The 19212-nt window shown below is 40.6% G+C and overlaps 1 protein-coding gene across 9 annotated transcripts in view; it reads left to right on the top strand.

The window, feature by feature from the left end:
* CEP162 (centrosomal protein 162) overlaps positions 1 to 19212 on the top strand; it is a 127826-nt gene that overhangs the window by 46434 nt on the left and 62180 nt on the right. For 8 of the 9 annotated variants that reach the window (XR_013635548.1, XM_078852136.1, XM_073336580.2 and 5 more), the window contains 8 exons: positions 611 to 838; positions 2517 to 2654; positions 4907 to 5019; positions 7683 to 7788; positions 9616 to 9742; positions 10038 to 10201; positions 11863 to 11967; positions 17832 to 18059. Coding sequence is in view for 8 of the 9 variants with exons in the window: in XM_078852136.1 (XP_078708262.1) it covers positions 611 to 838; positions 2517 to 2654; positions 4907 to 5019; positions 7683 to 7788; positions 9616 to 9742; positions 10038 to 10201; positions 11863 to 11967; positions 17832 to 18059 (1209 nt within the window). In the remaining variant the exon portion in view is untranslated. The remainder of the gene's footprint in view (positions 1 to 610; positions 839 to 2516; positions 2655 to 4906; positions 5020 to 7682; positions 7789 to 9615; positions 9743 to 10037; positions 10202 to 11862; positions 11968 to 17831; positions 18060 to 19212) is intronic. The other variant, XM_073336582.2, reaches the window with a different exon arrangement.

The raw sequence follows: 19212 nt of genomic DNA, 5'->3' as shown, positions 1-19212 counted from the left end.
GCGGATACCACTAGGGAAAAAAATCCCTGGCTTCAGTGCACTTGGCACACATGCCTCACATGGAATGGACATGTGCAATCACTTGAAGAGCAACAGTTACAGAATAGGTAAGTAGAATCGAACTGATTCGCTCGTAGCAGTATTAGCTCTTTAGTGCTAAGGAGAGTAAAAGTAGTTAGAAATTCATTTTTCTCTCTAAAGTAAGATTATAGGATTTGTCACACATACATGGAAAAGCTCTTTGAAGTTGGTGCCATTTTTTACCAGAACCATAGTATAAATATTATTTTTAAATGACATTTTAACATGACTTGCTTTAAAAAAACCCCAAAACCTAAAGACAATAATTTTATCACTTTTATTGTATGTTTTACCTGTGAAGATCCTTCCCAACTCTTTTCTCCTGCACCCCGATATCTGCTGGCTTTGGGCACTTAATCTTGCTTAACTGTATTAACACTCTTTATATTTTCAGAGTGCTCAGTGAAATAGTTCACAGAAAGATGATGTAGTATTGCTAACCTTAAATCTTGAATACATCTTATTGAAATGAAATGGAAATGATCAATGATCTCAATGCAGTGTTTCTCTGGTAATTTTTCTTCACCAGGATTCCTCACTTTTCCCTGTCAAAAACAGTGAGAGAGAGCTTTATTTGCTAAAAAGAGTCAAGGAAGCAGAGGAAACATTGAAAGCGGCACATGATTTAATTCAGCAGCTAAAAGACTCATTTTCACAGAAAGAGAAGGAAATGGAGAATAAGGTGGTAGAAATGAAAATGCAACATGATAAAGAGCTTTTACGGCTGAGTCAAGAAAACTATGTGCTTCAGACGAAGGTGCTGTACCACCTCCACCACAGACAAAGGGAAAGAGTTGCTTCTGAAAACAACACTCAGTATTTCTTAGTTCAGTCATTCCTGCTCTGAACCAATTAACAGGAAATAAACGGGGAGGGTGGGTGCAAGGTGTACACTCACGCTATTGCTGTTCCATCTGAAACCAATCATAAAGTTGTTTGTTTTTCCAGAGGGTAAACTGAGTTATGCTCTTCACTCACTCCTTATGGCTACCATGTTGGCCAGGAGGATGGGGGAACTGCAGGCCCTCAGAGTAGGGCCTCCTACATGTTTTTTTATTTTGTTTTTGTTTTGTTTTTTAAATAAGGACAAAGTTTCTACCAGGTCTCACCCCAGATTTTTAAAAGATGGTCTTGAACTTTCACCTCAACCAATTTACTTACCAATTTTCTTCTCTAAGCCACACAGTCACAAGATGAGTGGAGGCTACTACTTAGAAGCTTTGCTACTTAGGGGTTGTCTAATTCCTCTCCGGATACGTGTATGCCGCATGCTTCTTTTGGCAGCATGTAGAGTACATATCCGCATAGCCCCCCTAGCGTGGGTATAAATAACAGTGTAGCTGGTGAGGCCTGGCTTAGACAAGTAAAGACACCTGAAGAGTGTGTGTATGTATGTGAATACATACTCTACCCACTCTACTTGCCTAAGTTGTCTCTGCCTGTCTACACTGTTGTTTTTAACTCCTCCAGTGGGGAAGAACTCTGACCATGAGGAGGCAGCAGGGAAAGGCTGTGCAAGCTGTCTGCTGCTGGAGTCATTCCCTGCTGCAGGGAAAAGCTCTGACAGTGGAGAGGCTTTGCCTTTCCCCCTGCTAGAGCATTCCTTGCCTCAGGAAAAGACTTTAGCAATGGGGAAAGGCTAGGGCTTGGGGTGGGGGAGAGGGAAAGGTTCAGCCTTTGCCTCTCCACTCCCTCCCCCACAGCAAAACTATTCCTGACTGCAGTGAAAGGCTCTGGCAGCAGGAAGCTGCTAAAGCCTTTCCCCACTACCTCTCCTCTGCCAGAGCATGTCACTGATATCTGTGGCTACATGCTGCAGTGTGGATGCAGTGTGCTTTTAACCTCAGCGTATGGCGGCAAGTAGTATACATATAGCTGCCACCAGTGGTGTATACGTATCCTGTGTTACACATTCCAGGGCAGCATTCAGATTATAAATCCTTACGCTATAACTATAAATAAACCTTTAATATAATGTCAGTTTCTGGTAAAATAAAAGCAGAATTATATACACTTCCTGATGGTTTTTTCTACAAAACTATGCTTAAGGCTTGGCTCTTGGGGAAAGTTACCACCAGAACTTTACCAATTCAAGTATACTGCTACAGTTTTACCACATGAACACTCTTAATAAGAGTGTCCACGTGGGGAGTTAGTCGTATAGTTCTGCTGGTAAGTTTCCCCATATAGACAAGCCCTTATACTGAACAGGGCCTGTTGTGCATATTACTACAATCTTGCATGTGCTTCACTTTTTCAGATAATGCTTCTATGACACCAGTTTTTTTGAAGGCTCAGAGTACTCTGTTTCCGTGTGTGTGTGTTTTAATAAAAAGGAAAATAGATGCCATCTAACTTAGTGCAAAGCTTTCTCCAGAGAACTTTGTCTAACAATTGTTTTATTGACACTTTGTGTGCTTTGTATATTTTGAAAGCTAAATAGTATGGAAGAGCTGAGCAAAGAAAAGAAATGGCTTCACCTTGGGGCAACAGAGACTGTCACTGAAGAAAAGTTAAAGCAAATCCAAAAGGAAATTCAAGATCAAGAGAACCTTCTTCACGGTTATCAGCAGGTAGAGTGATATTTTAATGTGGTGGTGTGAACTCTGGTTAGCTGTAAAAACAAAAAGATCAGATAAACTATTTGTTGTTTTTGTAACATTAGGGTGGGATTTTCTAAAGCATATAAGGAAGTTAGGCTCCCATCTGCCATGGTCATTGTATCCATAGTTGAGGTTAAGTGTTTCTGCGCTTCTCCACATACAAGATGCATCTGTGTTTAACTTAAAAACACTTAGTTGAATTGTTACCAAATAAAATTTTCTGGGGTTTCCTTTACTTCTTCAAAATTTCAAAAGCTGTCTTACTTGGGCCTTTTGTAAATGGAAAACCTATGAATTATTAAACTCATTCTTCTGAGAATGAAACTTTCCTAGTTGAAATCCTTGACTAGTTGCTGCTATTCTACTTAAGGGAGATATCTTTTTCTAAAAAGCAGTAGAGGTGTAGCTCTGAAGGGCATGAATAAATTACACACATTTCAAAATCTCTCTAGTTTTGAGTAAGCTCTTCCCAAGTTGTATAGTGTTACCTGGCATTAAAAGAATACAACCTGTGAACTGAAAACTTTAACAAATAAAATACAGTTTGGCCAATAAAGAATCAACATTTCTGTCCCCAAAACACGTGGAAAACTAGTTTTCCCAAGAAAAACTAGGCTTGTGGAGGTAAGCTTGGCTCTATTAGCATGCATCTGCATCATCTCTCCATCTTCTTCTCAGCCCAGAGGTACAACTTGTGTCTTTGACTGCACTGGTAGAAAAGTAGAAAACAGAGAACAGAGCTTGAAAAGTAGAGAACAGAGCTTGAAACTTTTATTCTGGGATTGGGTATGACTCAGAACTAGGGCTGTTAAGCAGTTAAAAAAATTAATCATGATTAATCACTCTGTTAAACAGTAATAGAATACTATTTATTTAAATATTTTTGGATATTTTCTACATTTTCAAATATATTGATTTCAATTACAACACAGAATACAAAATGTACAGTGCTCTCTTTATATTTATTTTTGATTACAAATATTGTAATCTGTAAAAAAACAAAAGAAATAGTATTATTTCAGTTCACCTCATACAAGTACTGTAGTGCAATCTCTTTATCATGAAAGTGCAACTTACAAATGTAGATTTTATTTTTTGTTACATAACTGCACTCAAAAACAAAACAATGTAAAATTTTAGACCCTACAAGTCCACTTAGTCCTATTTGTTGTTCAGACAATTGTTCAGACATACAAGTTTGTTTACATTTGTAGGAGATTATGCTGCCTACTTCTTGTTTATTATGTCACCTGAAAGTGAGAACAGGATTTCACATGACACTGTTGTAGCTGGTGTCATAAGATATTTATGTGCCAGATGCGTTAAAGATTCCTATGTCCCTTCATGCTTCAACCACCATTCCAGAGGACATGCGTCCATGCTGATGACGGGTTCTGCTTGGTAATGATCCAGAGCAGTGCGGACCAGCGCATGTTCATTTTCATCATCTGAGTCAGATGCCACCAACAGAAGGTTGATTTTCTTTTTTGGTGATTCGGATTCTGTAGTTTCCACATCAGTGTGTTGCTCTTTTAGGACTTCTGAAAGCATGCTCTCAGATTTTGTAAGGCACTTCAGATTCTTAAACCTTGGGTCGAGTGCTGTAGCTGTCTTTAGAAATCTCACATTGGTACCTCCTTTGCCTTTTGTCAAATCCGTAGTGAAAGTGTTCTTAAAATGAACAGCATATGCTGGGTCATTATCCAAGACTGCTATAAAAAGAAATATATTTGGCAGAATGTGGGTAAAACAGAGCAGGAGACGTGCAATTCTCTCCGAAGGAGTTCAATTACAAATTTAATTAACTCATTTTTTAATGAGTGTTTTCAGCCTGGACGCTCGATACAATCCAAGGTAAATGTGTACTAAATGTAGTTTAGCATGCTGTATAAAAAAGTATTTGATATTCAGATGTGCTCTAAAAACAAATTATTATAAACATCAAAGTCTCATCCAACATAAATATGTTTGACTATGTGTGAGTATTCAGTGATTACAATTATATGACCTATTATTGTCTATTCTTTTTTATAAATTACTGTCATTTATGCTTAGTCTGTGTTCTATGACTGAGGTAATAGAGTAATTGCTTTATGAAATCTAAGTATTAAGAATGTGATAGAAGCAAAGTACACATGTAGATTACAGTAAAAATGCTGTTGAGCCAGATAAAATTATTATTAATACATGAATGTGGGTTAAGTTTGTCTTTTTTGTCTTAGGAAAATGAAAGGTTATACAAGCAAATGAAAGAACTCCAGATACAAAACAAGAAAAATGAGGAACGGATGTTTAAGGAAAATCAACATTTAACATCTGAGTTAGCGTCCTTAAGGTGAGTGTGTTTAAACTTCTAGCCTTTAAAGACACGTAAATTCAGAGTTAGTTTGAGGGCTTGTGTGCTAGTCTGCACTAGTGGGATATACATTTGTCTTCACTAGTATTTTGTGCACTAACTGGCCCATGTGGACCTTGCAGTTGGGCACTTAAAATTCCCTACTGTGCATTAACATAATACTGTCTGAAACGGGACAACATTAACATGCACGAGGGAACTTCTAGTGCACACCAGGGTCCAGTTAGTCTGCACTAGCTTATCACAGACTAACTCACCATGCAAACAAGCCTTCAGTAAGCAGAACCATAAGAGCAGAACTAGCAAGCCTGTCAGATATCCTGTTGTTTGTTTTGTTTTGTCATAGATGGTGATAGGTGACTGGTGAGCTCCTATTCCATTGAAATTGGGAGGGGTGGAAGAAGTGTCCAAATTTAGTTCTTAGCCTTCCCTTTTCTGTTAGAGACCTATTGGAGTAAACAGGGCTTGTAGCTTAGATGGTTGTATTCTAAATCTCAAGATTGAATGTTTGTTCATACAAAGAATGGGCCACAGAATTAAATGAAGGCCGGGGCGAGAGCATGCCTTTTGATAGTATAATTTTATCTGCCATGTTAAAATGTTTGGTTATTATTATACATAAGTATTCTCATAAGATGAAATTCATCAAGCAGCTCAGGTCACAGAAGACCCCAGTACAGAGGAATCACCATGCTGAGGTTGTGAGTGACTGAGCAGTGGTTACATAGGGGGAATCTCCCCCTCTGTAAAACTGGGATCTGTGTCTGTAACAGCATGGAGGGTCAGCAACCATGCAAATCCAGTATTTACAAATCTTTGTATAGGAGCTCACAGCTGAGCTTAATTCATGGGGAGTAGATTCTATCCCCAGACTTGCATGTGGTTTTCCTAAGCAAAGGTTGCTTATTTGGAGTTTATGGGTCTATTTATGCTACCAAAAAAATCCACGTCAGCGAGTCTACGAGTCCAGGTCTACAGTTCATGCTGCAGCGCTACCAATAACTGTGTAGGCATTCATGCTTCAGTTGGAGCTCAGGCTCTGAAACTTGGGAGGAGGGGTGGATTTCAGAACCTGAGCTCCAACCCAGGTGGGAACATCTATATGGCTTTATTTAGTATGTGCCCAGGTCCCGTAAATCTGGGCTCTGAGACTCACCACTCCAGTGGTGTTGTGGTTTTTTTTGTTTTTTTTTAATTGCAGTGTAGACATAGTGGCTTGTGCAGGAAAGGGGGTAGATATCACCTTTACTGATTTTGATCAAATAATGACTTGTCTTCTTTTGTTTTATCTAATTATCATTGTGACTGGTGCCTGGGATGGGCCACACTGAGAATGCCACAGTCAGGGCAGACTGCAAGAAATAGGCCAGACCGTCCTGCCAAAACTAGTGGTTTACTCTATAGTTAGATTCACCAAGCCAGTAACAAAAGAACTTCTGCAGTACCACACCTAAGTATCCAGAAGCCAAACATAGTCCCCTTTAGGCATTCCAGCCGTTGGCTCCCATCCAGTCAATCCAATCTAATATAGTGAGAGGTTATTGAAACCCCAATTAACCATATGTGAAGTTCTTCCTAATCCCAATGGATGAGAGACATATCCCAGGTCAGTATGAATCTCAGATCTTACCCAAATATCATGCTGTTGCCAATCCTTAATAAGCCTTTAGTTAGTTTGCTAATAAAAGAAAAGGAGTTATAAATAGTTAATAAATCATATACATACAAATGATTGCCAAGTCCTTATATCAGGTTTCAGCAGTGCTGGAATAGACTGCTGGCATGTAAAGTCTCTCTGGTAACTCCCAAAAGATTGGAAGGTCCTCAGTCCATAGTTCAAAATGCTCCTTTTAGCTGTAAATCCACAGTCCAGAGAATTAAAGCAGGAAAGAGGCAACACAGGGATATATCAGAGGTCTTTTATTTGTATTGCAATGTGCATGGAAGTCCCAAACAAAGCCCACAGCACCTGTATGTTGAAAGTTACTGGTCCAAAATGCAGCCCAGGATCATATGAGCATATCACATGCCCTTAACCTTTGGTACTTAAACGCCGGGGGAGAGGGGTGGCGGCCATTGACTCCTTGCCATCTGAGGCATCCTCCAGAAGAGCCATCTGGACAGGATGAGTTTCTTCAGTAGTCCATTGTAAGAGCGGAGTGTCCTTGCGAGGCCATCACGCACAGCTGTCTAGCCCTAATGTAAATTCTGTCTGGGGGTGTCACCCAGGAATACAACACCTGTGAAAGACATAAGTACATAGCCAGTCTTCATAACTTCAGATACAATAATGATACATTCATGTAAACAAGATAATCATACTTAGCAAATCTTAACTTTTCTGTTGACATCTGACAACAATGATACAAACAGTCATCTTTCTTATACACAGCATCACAATCATCAAGTTAGCATTTATGAAGATGGATGGACTGGTGTCTGATATCCCAGGAGTAATTTTGGGCTTTGTTTTACTTATGTATTTCAGTGCTTATTCTTTTTTTAATGATTTAAAAGAAATATTTGCCAGAATTTGTAGACATGATCCTTTCATAGGGAAACCACTGAATGTGTTAATGAAGCAGAAAGCTACGTAAGATCACCAAACTGCATAATGTTCTCTTTTGTCATTGTTCCATTAGAGAACAGATGGATAAAAATAACTTCCTGTCACAGTTAGAGCAGGATTCTAAACCAACAAGAAACCAGAGTTTCACAGAACTGATTTCAGAACTTCGAGTAGCACAGGTAAGTGGATTTTGTGTTCCGGAATTGTATACCTGTTTAAATATTAATCTCTCCATGTAAAATAAATATATCCATTGATACCATAGACTTATTGTGTAAAGTAAAATTGGAAATTTTGTAGCATATTTCCTTATGCTAAAATAATGTACCATTTTATAGTCTTTATTAAAAACTTGTCTTGCTTTAATACTTGAAAATAGCATGAATGAATAATCAACTGAATGCACAAAACTAGCCTCCAAAGATGCCTTTCGCCATTATCATCTCTGTGGGTGCTTCAGTGGTTATCCTGAAATGTTCTATGAGAATGATGGCAGCCAGCAAGGTGGTATGCAGACATTTACAGGTGCACATTTTGTTGAGACACCGATAAAGAATACATGCTAGTCTCAGGCAAGTTTAGTGTAGTGTTTAAGGAGTGTTTTTCAGTTAGGTTCTAGATGATAGCTGGAGGGTGGGTGCCTTTGCCAGTTCAGAGTTTTGAACTGTTTCTGTATTCTGCAAGGGAAGGTTTTGCTCTTGTGATAGACAGCCAAAGATGTCATTCCTGAGAAGATAAATTTACAGATACAGGATACCCTCTGGATTTTCCAAAACCCTATTATTTGAACCTTTGCTTTATCCCTTCCTTGTCCACCAATAGAGCAGAGACCTGGCCAGAAGGGAGGCCATCCTTCTACTAAATAACTCCTGCAGCAGCGCAGGGAGCCCTCTGTAGTCCTGCTGTCATGGGAGTGGGGCCATGACAGCAGAGCTGCAGAGGGCTCCCTGTACAGCCAAAGGACAGTGGTGGTCCTGACAGGGCAGAGCCTAGTTCCAGCTGGGGTTCCCTGCTGTGCTCTCCCATGACTACTATGCCCCTCTTCTCCCCTGCCCCAGGGCATCTTGTGCCTGCAATAATCAAGAAGGAGCAGCACAGGGAGCCCTCTGCAGCCCTGCTGTCATGGGAGGGAGTGAGCAAGGCTCCCTGCTCTCTCGATTATCTAAACTCCCCATTATCTGAATAAAATCCATGTCTCCCATGCTATTCGTATAAGTGTCAGTATACTGGAATGAGGGCAGATCTCCCATTTTAAATATGGAGAAGCTGAGGCAGGAAGATTGTCACTTTCTCAAAGCAAAGGAGAGGGAACAAGTCTCTCTGTTGGGTGGTCAGAGTGTGAGGTCACATCGCACTCAAAGGGAAAGACCTGGCATCTTGGAAGAAAACCAGTAGGTTGTAGAAAGAACCATATCCAGCCAGCAAGTGTTCATAGATCTCACAAGGAGGCATGTGGATTTCTGAGAAACCATCCTTCTCATTCGTTTCCCTTTGGACTTGGGAAAGCAGGAGACCTAGAAGCAAATTGTTGGTTTGAAGGGTCTCCAAGAAGGCATAGCCGGAGTAAGGCTAAAGGTTAGTGCTCGCTGATGCAAATGAAGTAGACTGAAGTTTGGGAATGGGTTTATGTTCTTGATATATGTAAACTCATATTTTTTGCCATTGTGCCGAGACTAAAAAAAGTTGTTGTTTTTTTTTTTTAACTGTGGTCTACTTACAGACTGAATCTGGATTGTTTGGCTTCTAAGACTGATCTAATAAGAGCCTGTTATGTTATAAGAGACCTCAGATTCAGCCTCTATTGCGTGACTAACCTCATATAGTCTTCCTGCACTGTATTGTAGAAAGGATACTATCCAACATAGACAATCACATCGGCTGCTAAGGGACCAGTGCAGCAGCTGTGATCCATCTTATGATGGAAAAACACCAGTTACTTTTTTTTTTGTAGAAAACGTATGTTCTGTTGGTTTATTTTTCTTTACATGTTTTCTGTGAATATTAAGAAGGAAGAAGCCAAATTGCTGGAAGAGATAAAACGGCTTAAGCAAGACAAACAAGCTCTTGAAGTAGATTTGGGACAAATGAGGAGAGAGAGAGATTTGGCAAGAGCCCAAATTGATTCTACTTCAGGTAAAGTACTCATTTGTGGAGGCTCTCATTCCAGTTAATAATTGGATAATTGCTCTTTACCTGTGTTTCACTAAATAAATGTATATAACACTTAATTATTTGTAATACAGAAGGGCTTAAATAAATGTGATATAAAGGCTTTTGAAATGCTCTTATATTTGAAAACTTAATTTGAGTCGCACCTTTAAATTTTAGTAAAGAAAAAGTAGTGGCAAAGTGCCTGAAATATATCTGAGAAAGCTTTGTTGCAGATTTCTAAGAGGAGTATATTAAATCAAGTATTTTTGCCTTCTAGGTGAAAAATCTTATGAGATAAAGATTATAGAAGAATCATACAAACAGGAAATCAGTCTTTTGAAAAAGAGACTTCAATGGTATGCAGAAAATCAGGAGCTTTTGGACAGAGATGCAAGTCGTCTTAAAGATGCAAAACAAGAAATTGAGAAATTGAAACTACAGGTGATCACAACAGTTCAAGGTTTATTTTTGTGAATTAGTACTTATAGAAATAGTGTCCATAGAATACAACTTGTTTTTTCAGTATATGTTATCTATCTTATTCTAAGTGCAGTATTGGAATACATCAAAATCTTTTATTTAAATACTGAGGGCCTGATATGGAGAATGTACATTTATAATGTGTAAAATGGAGGATTTAGATGTATGAGAGCTTAAAACTGTTTTTATTTGCATTTGACACTTCAGTGGCATTTCTGGAAATAATTCTAAATTAATAGTTCTTTAGGCCATGCAAATCATTGACTAAGACTACCAGATAGGAGTTACGTCGTTATACTAACATTTGAAAAACATACCATACTGTAGTGGTTAAAGCAGTGTTACCCAAAGTGCGTGGCATGCATGCCTCAGAGGCTGAAGGAAATAGCTATAGGGGACATGGACAGGCTTCTCAGTCATTCTCCAGAGTCAGAGGAAGCTTTATTTTCTTGAGGGAAAAGTCTCTACCTGTAATGGTTGAAAAGAAAACCTTTCAAAACATGAAACAAGTAAAACCAATGCAGAGAGCCTGAAGCAATATCTGTGAGTGTGAACTGCCCCATTTATATCAGTGGACGCTAAGTCAGATGCCAGTGATACTATTTCCCTGCTCATGAATGCATGTAGAAAACAGAGGAAGTATTGTATTATAAACATCCTAAAGTGGGGGAGGAGGTTGCAAAGTAAGATATATGTAGGCCTTTAACAACACATGGTAGGTGGGGAGGAGCTGTCATTGGTTTCATTTTCCTCAAAGTAGGCTCATTTTCAAACATTTGGGAAACACAGTAAGATTGCTCTCATTTGGATGAACAGTTTTGTGCATCAAAGGTTAAACTTTACACCGAAGCATTATTATTACCCACGTTTTTAGAATAACATCCACCATTGATGCAGTAGATAATGGGAATGTGCGTTCATTTAACGGTCCAATATTTCTCTAGCAATGCATTGGAATATTAATATTCACTGGAATCTCCAGATATTAGACTTGAACCTTGATGGCCAAATTTTCTCCTGTGACAGAGCTTTTCTTGGTGATGGGGAGAAAGGGGCGCGTCTGGTTCGGACTCCCTGAACCTCAGAGCCAGCCCATCTTAGATATAATTTAGAGCTGCTGCTGGGCATCTCTAAATTGCATCACTGAATGCAAAGCTGTGAATGCTTAAATTGTGCCCTTAACTGATCATACGTCAGTGGAAGACATCATAGCTTAGCTCTACCATACCACCCCCTCCTCTGCATGTCAAGAGAGTGGGAGGGAAGAGGCTCAGGGCACAGACCTGGCAAAAATTTGCTCCCAGGGAGTTCCCTTCATAAGGGAATTCTCTGCTAGATCTCTGCAGCTTGGTTACAGTTCCGTTACCCCATCTGGCACAAAGAGGCCATAGCCCAGCATGAGAATATAGTTCATAGACTTCTATCAGACAAACTATACTGAAAACTAGGATAGACTTCTGCACTAGTCCTGTTCAAATATGGAGCTCTTTCATTATAGTTAATTTGAAATAATTAAAATATTTTAAATAATTTTTAATAATTTTAAAATATTTTCAACTGTGCTAATGAAGTGAACCTGTTGCATATACTTTTTGTAATGTACCATTGAATATGTTGAATAGGTTGATAATCTCAGAACTGAAGCTGGGAATCAGTCTGGGCAACAGAAGAAACGTTTAAAGGACAGAGCAGCAGATGCAAAAAAAATTCAAGATCTTGAGCGACAAGTATGTAATAACGTTACTTTTCTCAGTGTTTCGTAGCTTGTGAAAAATACAGTAATGCTGACTGCTGTTGAGAGATGTTGGCAGAAATATCAAGATTACACTTTGCTGTATTGGAAAAGTCCCATGATAAAGTAAACATTTTTTGTCCTCATGGAACTGTCTTATCTTGACATTACAAATATTAATTCATTTATGAGAAATTGTTCTCATGCTGGGACAAACCCTAAAAGTGATAGTATTTCAAGCGGCAACTTACTTTATCAGTACACTTTTGAATTCTTATTTCCATGTCTAAAGACTTTGTTTGAATATTTTCTTCCCCTCACATCCAGGATGAATGTTCTGGGGCCTACAGTGAAGTAATAATGGCATTAGTCTGTTGCTTGGAGAGTGATTTGGATATCATATGACTAACACTGAGATCATGGTAGAATCAAATTAGTTGGTGAATAGGATGGGAGGGAAAAGGAAAAAGAGCCCAGAAAGCCGTGAATATTTTGTTTTATATCGCCCTGAAATTTCAAAGTGTCAAAAAGCAAATGGAGGGTGCATTGAAGTAGTGTCCTTCTCTATCTAAAATAATCTGAGTATAAGAATAACCCATTTAAATCAAAGGACATCTTAGAAAAAGATTGTTTAAATCAAACTACTAAACCCACAATGCAGCTAATGAGTCCTGTCTGACTATTTCAAAATCGAAAATAAATCCCTGTTCTTGCATTGGGGTTGTGGTGCGTGCCTGCTTGCGCATGTGCCTCTGTATCTTTTTAAACATTGTGTCCTCTTTACAAATCATCCCCCAGCAAATTGCCACCTTCATCTTTTTTAAATGAATGGTAATAAAGTAAGAAATAAGAGATTTGTAATTCAAAATCCAGGAAACTGCTTTTTGAGATGGTCAGTGTCTGACTGTTGATCACAGAAGTGTAATTATATTTTTTTTAATGAAAATTTATCCTACAGCATTTTTCTCTAGATATAAATGTTAAGGGTTGAAAGTACACTGGTGGTAATGCCTTCACATAAATAACTCTGTGAAATGTTTTCCTTCAAATGCTTCTCTGTATACATTCCACTGATGGTGTACATGCAACCAGGACCGTGTAGTGCCTGCTGGTGGCCACTCTTTGTACCCTGTGGGTCCTCATGCTAACCAAAGGCATAAAGGGTAGGGCTGAGCCCAACTTTGGCAGTTCCTTCTCTGGCTACAATTTGGAATTTGCAGTGTTCATGTGACCTTTTCTTATGTAAATAGTTAGTTATAGATAGTTAGAGATTTTGTAAACTACTAAATACCTAACATTAATGGTTTAGTGTTTCCTTTCTTCCCTTTAGAAGGAAACTTGGTTGTTTGTTTTTGCCTCAGGGTTAGTGGCTTATCCTGGTACCAAGACTATCTCTTCACTGCAGAGTTAACTTAGGCCATGTTTACACTACCACTTCTGTTGGTAAAACTTACTTTGCTCAGGGGCGTGAAAAAATAACCCCCCCCCCCCCCCCCACTGACATAAGTTACACTGACAGAAGCGCTGGTGTGGACAGCGCTATGTCAGTGGGAGAAGCTCTCCCACTAACACAGCTACCACTGCTCTTGGAGGTGGTTTTATTATGTCAACAGGAGAGCTCTCTCCCGCCGGCTACACAAGTGATCTCACGGTGGCACAGCTGCATTGGTACAGCTATAAGCTCGCTAATGCAGACATGCCTTTAGGTTCTTACTTCGGTGTTATTCCTTTCTGTCCACACACAAAATACATATACCTGCATTTGGTGGTGCTTTAAACCCAATCGGTCTGGCCTAGATAGGGGAATAGGCTAGAAGTGGCTCTCAGCCTTTTCAGACTACTGTATTTCTTTCAGAAGTCTGATTTATCTTGCATACCCCAAGTTTCACTTAACGTAAAAACTAATTGCTTACAAAATCAGACATAAAAATACAAAAGTGTCATAACACATTATTACTGAAAAAATGGATTATTCTCATTTTTACCATATAATTATAAAAGAAATCAATTGGAATATAAAAATATTGTACTTGCATTTCAGTGTATAGTATATAGAGCAATATAAACTAGTCATTGACTGTATGAAATTTTAGTTTGTACTGACTTGAGACCAATGGTCCATCTAGTCCAGTATCCTGTCTTCCGGCAGTGGCCAATGTCAGGTGCTTCCGACTTCACTAGTTCTTTTTATGTAGCCTGTTCTAAACTAGGCAAATGTCGAGATGAGTTGATGTACCCATTTGAAGACCTTTGTGTGCCCCCAGCGGTACGTGTACCCCTGGTTGAGAACCACTGACCTAGAGCTTGGGTGCTGCTTTCACTTGGTCTGAGAACCTGCCCACTTTGTAGTGAGGACACCAGCTAGATCACTCAAGTGCTGATACTCCTCTAGTGCCTTCTCAGAATCCCCCCTTTGTGCCCAGAGGATAGACAAGTTCTCCCACAATTCACTGAGAGAGAATCTGAGAGTAGCTCAGTTTACTGAAGTACAAAGAACTATGGAATATGCCTCCAGAAGTCAGAGCAACTTACCTGAGTGAGTGAAGCACCAGTGAGGACACAGTAATTCAGATATGGCTTTAGGGTCACTGTTCACAGCTAGGCTGGGCTAACTTGGTTGCTCAGACCGAGGTGCTGATGACCCAAGTAAACTTTTTAGTGATGACAATGCCCTGTGACTGACGTACATCTCCAGGCTTTAATAATTGCTCTTTTTGTAAGGCCAAACTTTCTCATTGATTCAGTTGCTTTCATACCAAATACTTGTGTTTGGGTGAGGGGCACGTTAGAAAGAGAGGGATGTGCCTTCTGTAAATCCGTTTCTAGGACGGGGTGGGCAAACTTTTTGGCCTGAGGGCCACATCGGGGTTGCGAAACTGTATGGAGGGCTGGGTAGGGAAGGCTGTGCCTCCCACTTCCCGCCTCCTGACTGCCCCATCAGAACCCCCAACCCATCCAACCACCTCTGCTCCTTGTCCCCTGACTGCCCCCTCTCTGGACCCCTTGCCCCTAACTGCCCACCTGCTCACTGTCCCACCTCCTATCCACACCCTCGCCCCCTGACATGCCACCTGGGACCCCTGATCCATCCATTCCCCCCCACTCTTTGTCCCCTAACTGTCCCCTCCATGGACCCCCATCCCTAACTGCGCCCGACTCCCATCCAACCCCCCTCCCTGTCTCCCTCACCCCGCTGGGACCCCTCGACCCCTCCGGGACACCACCGCTTATCGAACCCTCCCTGTCTCCTGACTGCCTCCGCCCCATCCAACCGTCCCCTGACTGCCCCCCGGGACCTCCTGCCCCTTACCCTATCCTCCCTGCCCCCTTACCACACCATTCAGAGCAGCAGGACAGGCTTATTGGAAAGCTGCGCTGCCCACGCAGGGCGTGGCTGCGGGGGAGGGAGGACAGCGGGGTAGGGGCTGGGGATTAGCCTCCCCGTCCGGGAGCTCAGGGACTAGGCAGGATGGGCCCGCGGACCGTAGTTTGCCCACCTCTGTTCTAGGAGAACCCAGAAAGCGAAGGAGTTTTGTTGGAAAATGTTCCTTTTGAAGAGTATAATGCATCCCTCTTCAGATCCTGGGATGCTTGTGGCATAAACCTCTGAGCACTCATCATCTAAAAGTGCTCCACATGTGGACCTGAAGTTCCTACTCCTAAAGATCCATCGTCCTTGCCTGGTAAAATCTCGGGACAGAGGGCGATGAGTTCTAGGTCAAGCCATAAATCTTCTCAAGCCTCAGACAGAGTAGCCCAAGGCCCAAAATGGGTATGCTGTCCCAACCTCTCAGCAACATGGACCCCAGTACCGTTGTCTACCCTGGTACCAATGTTATCTACTCATCTGTCTTCAGTACCACTGTATTCTGTACCAAAGTCCTGTGTGATGTCAAAAGACCTACTGGTCTCTTTGGTATCGGACACGCCTCTATTAGGCTTCGTGAAGGAGCTTAATCCCAAGTACCAACCACTGCTCCTATACCAGAACCAAGTATATCAACACTTCATCCAGAGCACAGTTTGAGGGCAGTCCAGGCACACCAGATGGCACAGTTCCTTCTCTGCAGAAGGACGATACATTTTTGTCAGACTCTGAGGGAGGAAGGGAAGTTTCACTGTCTCTAGGGGTCTAAATATTCATGTTAGTAAACACCCAAGGAGGACTTGAGGGCAGAGTCTTATTACAATAGACATAGAAGTTCACACCCATGGGTTTCGCATTCATTCATTAATGAATGTTTCTTGGAGCCACTAGTCCTGGAATCCCCAAAGGGAGAGGCAATCCTTGTTTTAATCTGAAATGGCACACTGGATCTGGTCCAAGAGGTGAATCTAGCTGAACAGCACTGTAATAGCAACCATAATGTAATTAAATTTAACATCATTGTAAGGTGGAGAAAACCAAAGAAACCCACCACAGTAGCATTTTAACTTCAAAAAAAAATTTCCACAAAAATGAGAGAGCTAGTTAAATGGAAATTAAAAGGCACAGTCACAAGATTGAAATGCCTGCAAGCAGCATGGAAACTTTTTAAAAACTCCATAACAGAAGCTCAAACTAAATGTATACATCAAATTTAAAAAAACAGTAAGATGACCAAAAAATGCCACAATGGCTAAACAGAGTAAAAGAGGCAGTATGATACAAAAAGACATCCTTTAAAAGTTGGAAGTCAAATCCAATATCACACAGTTCCATCATCTTCCTCTCACCCTTCTCCTAACTAGGTACTGCTTGTTAATCACCCTCAGTGGAATACAATAGGTGTCATCACTCAAAGAAGAACAGGAGGAGGCTACATACCTGTAATTGAAGTTTCTTCAAGATATGTGGTCCCTATCTGTATTGCAGTCCCACCCTCCTTCCCCTTTACTGGGGATCAATTTGATTTGTGGTGGTGAATCACACCACACCCTGCCCTTACTTGCCTTACATGATGCAAGGGCGCATGCGTGGACCAATAGACACTACTACTTTCAAAATGTCCAGCTCCAGACACATGGCACATGTGTATAACCCTCAGTGGAATTCAGATAGGGAGCACACATCTCAAAGAACGCCAGTCACATGTAAGAAACCTCCTCTTGGAAACCATTAGACAAGGGATAAATAAAAAGATAGAAAATATATAATATAGAAATCCATGGTATGCCCACTAGTTGAATAATGCTTGCAGTTCTGGTCACCCCATCAAAAAAGATACGTTAGAACTGGAAAAAGTACAGAGAAGGGCAACAAAAATGGTATGGAACAGCCTCCATACAAAGAGAGATTTAAAAGACTGGTACTGTTCAGTTTAGAAAAGAGATGACAAAAGGGGGATATGATTGAGGTTTATAAAATCATGAGTGATGTGGAGAAAGTGAATAAGGAAGTGTTGTTTACCTCCTCAAATAATACAAGAACCAGGTGGACACCCAATGAAATTAATAGGCATCAGGTTGAAAACAAATATAAGGAAGTACTACTTCACACAATGCAAAGTCACCTTGTGCGATTCATTACCAAGGGATGTTGTGAAGGCCAAATGTATTACTGGGTTCAAAAAAGAATTGGATAAGTTCATGGAGGATAGGGCCATCAATAGCTATTAGCCAACATGGTCAGGGATGCAACTCCATGCTCTGAGTGCACCTAAACTGGGACTGGATGACAGAGAATGGATCACTCAATAATTGTACCTTTCTGTTCATTCCCTCTGAAGCATTTGGCACTGGCCATTGTTGGAAGATACTCGGGCAAAATGGACCATGGGTCTGTTCTACTATGGCCATTCTTATGTTCTTATTGACAGTGAAAACCACAATATTTATTTATCAAATCTCTATTTAACGAGTTATATTTTTTTTTGACAGATTAAAGAAATGGAAGCAATTTTAAAAAGAAGGCATCCAAATTCTTTACCTGCTTTGATATATGCTGCTGCTGCAGCATCTGAGGGAGGTGGTGACATTTCGGCTAAATCCAATACAATTGATTTCCTGGAAAGAAGAATAAAAAAGTTAGAAACAGAACTTGAGGGGAAAGATGATGAAGCTAAAAAAAGTCTACGTGCTATGGAACAACAGTTTCAAAAAATAAAGGTAACTAACTTAAGGCTATCAGCATCAGGCCCTTACATTGAGTGGCAGTGTATTCCACAGGTAGTGAAGAATGGTTCTACTGAATGTAAGGGTATCTGTCTCTAAGTATTAGCATTGCAAAACGAAGGAAAAGATAACATTTGGGGAATATTTTGGGGCCAGAAATTCCAAAGCTTTGTGCATTTAAAATATAGTCATGTAAAAGCATTTTGAAACTGACAGAGGAGGAATTAAACTTGCAAGAGAGATTGCTTGGGTTGTCTTAAAAAACTTTTCATAAATAGAGGAAGGGGACTTGGTCCTACAGGATACAGAGCGGAGGTACACACATACTGAGCTGCACACACAAGTGAAATAAGTGTGCAGGCAGCAGTGGCATAGTCCACTTACAAATTGCAGTCTCTTCTGCATGTTGAGTCAGAATCCGTGCCCCCACCTTTTTCTTCATGGATGTCCAGGACAGAGAATTGTTAAGTTGGGGGTTCATGGACTGGGGATTCTTGCAGAAACTGTCCTGGGCCCTGATTTGCAGCATGAAAAGTAGGTGTTAGGTTGCCATTGCCCAGGAAAACTTATACTTCTGCCAGGATCTTGGCACCATTTCTGAAATCCTGTGTTGGGAAGTCCTGCTGGTATGGCAGTGGGCTTTGTTCCACAGGACCTGTTTTGGTCGCTGCTTACCTAGCAGGGAAGGAGAACATGGAAAGACTGAATCAGCTGGAGATAGACCCCTTTTGAGTAAACCTTAGCACTCACCTGAATGAGAAATTACCAGCCTTCTGCTTGTGACACCAGGAGAAGAAAATACGTTTCTAAGGTTTGCCTTTTCCATCCAATTGAGAGAGAGCTTTCTTGTGTATCTATCTACTAGTACCTCTGAAACAGAACGTCCTGACAGAGCTCAAGAGAGACAAGGGTTTAATGATCTTGATTGCCCCATACACACCCGGATGGAAAGAATCATCTTTTTGTTCTGTTTGTACATTCTTGTCCATGATATGGGTCCCTAAGGATATGGCAGTGGGCAGTCCCATCACAAGCTATTAAATATTTGCAAAGTGGAAACTAGCAACAGTTAAAATGCTATGTTTAACAAAAATATGAAATGCTCTGAATTTCTTAGTGAGTCAACGTGTTCTTAATGTTAAACTGA

This window comes from Lepidochelys kempii, chromosome 3 (assembly GCF_965140285.1).
Source record: "Lepidochelys kempii isolate rLepKem1 chromosome 3, rLepKem1.hap1, whole genome shotgun sequence".
Lineage (NCBI taxonomy): Eukaryota > Metazoa > Chordata > Testudines > Cheloniidae > Lepidochelys > Lepidochelys kempii.
Note: the sequence above shows the minus strand (reverse complement) of the source record. Positions and strands in the feature narration are given on the sequence as shown.